At 56.2% G+C, this 4,495-nt stretch overlaps 1 protein-coding gene across 1 annotated transcript; it reads left to right on the plus strand.

The window, feature by feature from the left end:
• Positions 1–1,683: 1,683 nt before the first annotated feature.
• RRS1 (regulator of ribosome synthesis 1) lies at positions 1,684–2,941 on the plus strand. Its single transcript, XM_086742384.1, has one exon. It carries the CDS (start codon positions 1,727–1,729, stop codon positions 2,801–2,803), a length of 1,077 nt encoding a protein of 358 aa, XP_086598510.1. The 5' UTR covers positions 1,684–1,726; the 3' UTR covers positions 2,804–2,941.
• Positions 2,942–4,495: the final 1,554 nt, after the last annotated feature.

The following is a 4,495-nucleotide window of genomic DNA, read 5'->3' on the forward strand; positions in this document are numbered from 1 at the left end:
TCACTAATGCTTAAAGCAACTTTGGAAGTGCAATAGATGTTAGCAATTAGGTCCTCTCAGTCCCAGACATTTACCTGAAGGCTTCTGGGCTACAAATATAAACCAACAGAACTCAAACGGTTAGCTGCATAAGGATAAAACAGGAGGGTACTGGGATCAGTGTAAAGGTATTGACCAGACTGCCAAAAAAAAGTGGACCTCGCAATTCAAAAGTATAAATTTATGCCTAAATAGTGCATGTGCATTTCTTCAAAGAACTGTCTTTAAAGTTAATTTTATCTGTCATTCCAGGTGAAATTGTGAGCGGTCCAAGACAGGGAACAAAATCTTATCAAACGCAATGCCATCTTGTGGTAAATGGGAAAACTGTCTGTGCCATCCAGCCTGTGTTTAAATGCACAGGGACTCTGTTGCTCCATAGTACACAAAACATGCTCAGAACTGCTGACTTGGAAAAAAAACAAAAAGGAGTTTATCATAGTTAGACTGACAAAGTAAAAGTTGTGATATGCTAGGCATTAGAATTTGAGAATCAGCTATTTGACTTCATTTCACAAGGCAGACATCTTATTTTCATTCCAAGGATACTGCTGTGGCGTTATACTCGGAATCATTTCCATCACTCCAAACATAATGTACAGGCAGAGACGTGATATAACTTGGCAGAAAATTGTACCTAGTACAAAAACTCCTACCACTTTCCTCGGCTACAGTTAACTGCCATCATGAGCTTGTTTTTAGGGCACCGGGGATCAGCTCAAAATGTCATGGCTACACAAGCTGAATCAATGTATAGCTATAAAAAGATTCATCCACAACTCATTTGTTTAAAAATAGCACGGAGGTATCTTTGACCCTGCTGACCTTTGGGCACACGCACTATCATCCGATCACCTCGCTTATCCTCACGCCTGATGAGACATCTGCCAGGTGATTCTGCTTTCCAGAGGCTGTTCCTCCCTCGCTTCTGTGTGGGGAGGCTGGCCCGCCAGGCCTGCGTCAGTCTCTGTGGAGCCGCAATACAGGGCCTGAATTTTGGTTCTGCAACAAGCACTTGCAGGCCTCGCTCTACAGCAATGGCTGTCAGGCATAATGATTCACTACCCCAAAAAAAAAAAAAAACCAAACCTCATGGAGAAAAGTATTTTATTGTTTCTCAGTCTCAGACCTGCCCAACGTGTGAATGCCATGGCACACCCCATAGACAGGCAAAGGTAGAGGAAGCTGCAAGGCCAAGTGGGCTCCGTGGCGGCCACCCCTCTCTGCCCCACAGCGCAGGAGCATGCTTTTGGCGTTTGCCTTCCCTCAAGCATTGGCTCTTCCCACGCATTTTCCGCCTCAGACCACTCATGGTGGTGGCGGGAGGTGGGTTTGGTGACACCCAGGTCCCCACACAGCCCCAGCCTGGCGGGGCCCGCGTCGGGGCCCATAAGTCGGGGCCGCAGGCGTCTCCTGACAGGAACCGAGAGGAATTAACTGGAAGAAGGCCCAAGGAGGGTCTGTCGAGTATAACGGCCCTCCCTCGGCTGCCTCCGGGACAGCCCCCCGGGACTACAACTCCCAGCAGGCAGTGCGCCGAGCCCGGGCACAGCCGTTCCGGGCGTGGATGTGCACTTCCGACGCGCTGAAGCGGAAGGGCTCCGGCGTACTTCCGGGAGCGGCCGGCGGGAGCTGCCCGCACGTGTGGGAGCGGCGCGGCGCGGCCCGGCCCGGCCTGCCCGCCGCCATGGCGGCCGTGCGGGTGGAGGAGGTGCTGGCGGCCGCCGAGGAGCAGGAGGCGGAGAAGCGGCGGAGCGTCACGGTGGAGAAGGAGCTGGAGCTGGAGTTCGACCCGGGCAACTTGCTGGCGCTGGACCGTAACCCGCCGGCGGGGCTGCGCGGGGCCGGCCCGCGGCGGGAGGAGCTGCTGCGGGCGCTGGCCCGCGATAACACGCAGCTGCTGGTGGCCCGGCTCTGGGAGCTGCCGGCCGAGCGCGCCGGTGGGGCGGGGGGGCCGCTGGTGGCGCAGCTGCCCGAGCCGGCCTTCCGCCTGCCGCGGGAGAAGCCGCCGCCGCGGCCGCGGCCCCCGACCCGCTGGGAGCAGTTCGCGCGGCTGAAGGGCATCCGCCGGCGCAAGCGGACCTCGCTGGTGTGGGACGAGCAGGCCAAGGAGTGGCGGCGGCGCTGGGGCTACCGGCGGGCGGGCGGCGACCCGGCCCGTGCCTGGCTGGCGGAGGTACCGGAGGGCGCCGACCCGGAGGAGGACCAGTTTGCCAGGCTGCGGCGGGAGAAGCGGGAGCGGGTGGCGCGCAATGAGCTCAACCGACTGCGCAACCTGGCCCGCGCCCACCGGGCCGGCACTACCGTCCCTGCCGCTCCCCTTCACCCCACCGGCCACCAGAGCCGGGAGGAGCTGGGCCACGTTGCCCGCGTCGCCCGCGTCTCCACTGCCTCGCTCGGCCGCTTCCAGCCTCGGCTACCCAAGGAGTCGTCGGAACCGCCATCCCGCAGCGGCGGCAGGAAGAGGCGCTTCGAACCGCTGCTGGGCAACCTGGCAGCCGAGCGCAGCCGGCAGCTGGAGCTGCTGCGGGACATGGGCAGCAAGAAGCCAGTCCTCGACATCACCCGCGCCGTCAACAAGCAGCTGCGCCAGGAAGAAGCCGAGGCGGCTGCCGCCAAGGGCAAGAAGCAGTCACAGCGGGGAAAGCGCGGCCGCCGGCAGCAGCGGGTTGGCCGCAGCGGCAAGAAGAGCGGAGCCCGGCGGCAGCAGCAGCAGCGGCCTGCAGGCAGCAGCACTGCTGGCAACAGGAGGAAGAAGGCGTGAGGGATGGAGGGACAGCGTGCTGCACGGGGCTGGGCATGCCGCCAAGACACAGGAAGGGACTGTCACTGCCAGCCTCCTGCCCGGTGCTCTGTTCCCACAATTGTTTGTCAATAAATATGCTGTGGCCTTTCTAAAATATCCTGTGTTTGGCTCTTAGCTCGCAAACAAGGCTGTGTTCTCTTTCCAAGGGAAACTGGTGGTGTATCGAGGGGGTCAGGAGCCCTGGTTCCTGCCAGGCTGGGAGCTTCACAGGGACAGCCAGGTAATGTGGCTTCACAGCTGGCTGTGGTGGCAGCATTTCCAGGCAGGACTGAAGTTGAGTAAAGCTGTCCCTTGCTTAGGTAGCTAGGACTGGGAGTGGGCCACAGCTGTGACCCGTGTTTTGATGGAGTAACAGCCTGCTTGGACACAGACACGAAGGACGTGGCTGCTGCTCTCTGCTCTGGGCAACTGGCCTGACGGTGGAGCTCTTGCTCTGTAAGTCAGCTTCTGCTGCCCAGCTCTGTGGTATTCAGAGTCAGTTGAAAAAGGAACTGTAAGATTTATTGCAGGGCCTAAGAACTCGTACAGATTTTCCTACAGAGTTGTGTTGATTAAAAAAAAAGAAGTCAAAGCTGGTGACCAGCCATTGAATTCAACAGAAAAATATTTGTATTGAACAGCAGATTAAAACCTGAATTCTTCCCTGTATTATCAGTAATCCATCATTTTGTAGAAATAGTTTCACAGTGTTTTTCTTTACCAAGCAGCTTGAGAGCAGATATTGATCTCAGACTTCTGCTTATTATTCTCTTGAACTTTTTCGTGTCTCCTATACACTTGAAATTAAAAAAGAATACAATTTGCTGTTGCAGTGTGCGGCGTAGCTACAGGAAGGATGCCATTCCCTGGGGCCGTTCCTGTTAGGAAGGGCAGTAAAACAAGTTCCAGCAATCTCAAGTAAATTAAGTTCTCAAACTTTCAAGTAGTAAACCCGTGAGCAGTTAATGATATCGTAATATCTCGCTGCAGATGAGTCTTTGAAAAAGCTAGGTGTCTATAGCAGGTCTGGTGTCTCGTTCCATAGCAGTTCAGTAGGATGACAGCTTGAGCAAAAAGCATCAAAAAGCAAAACTTCTGTGTAAGGCGGCTGCTGAGGGCAGAAAGGTTCTCCAAGTTCTGCTTGGAGCTGAAGGGATTTGGGTGGCACTGAGGGGTGGACTCTAGTGCTCAGACAAATGTTCTTTGCCTCTTAAATGTTTCTTGCCGCTGTGCTGAGCTGCCTGCACCGCTGCGGGCTGCTTCCGACGTGCCGGTGGCAGGAACCGTCGGGGGGACACAGCCCACTGATACCAAGCCTCCAGCCGAAGGAGTTTGGCAAAGCAGGGGCAAAAAGCACAAAGTGGACAGAGCTGTTTTGAGGTACGTTCCGTTCCTCACATCTTCCCGGCGTTTCCATAGGGCACGTCTGGTACCGGCTCAACCAGAGGCTGTGGCTTTTTTCCTACACTGAAAAAAAAAAAACTTTTTTTTTTTTTACGCTGCTGACGTTACTGGTAGAACTTTCTCCACTAAAATCCAGGGCAGCCTGCGCGTTCCCAGAAGCGGGGAGGCGGCCCGAGAGGGTCAAGGTCCCGCCGCTCGCAGCCCTTCAGCCGAATGGCGGAGGGGGGGGAAGCCCGCCCTGCCCCCTGGGGAGGTGCTGCCCTCCGG

The sequence above is a fragment of the Chlamydotis macqueenii genome, chromosome 2, assembly GCF_036417535.1.
Source record: "Chlamydotis macqueenii isolate bChlMac1 chromosome 2, bChlMac1.mat, whole genome shotgun sequence".
Lineage (NCBI taxonomy): Eukaryota > Metazoa > Chordata > Aves > Otidiformes > Otididae > Chlamydotis > Chlamydotis macqueenii.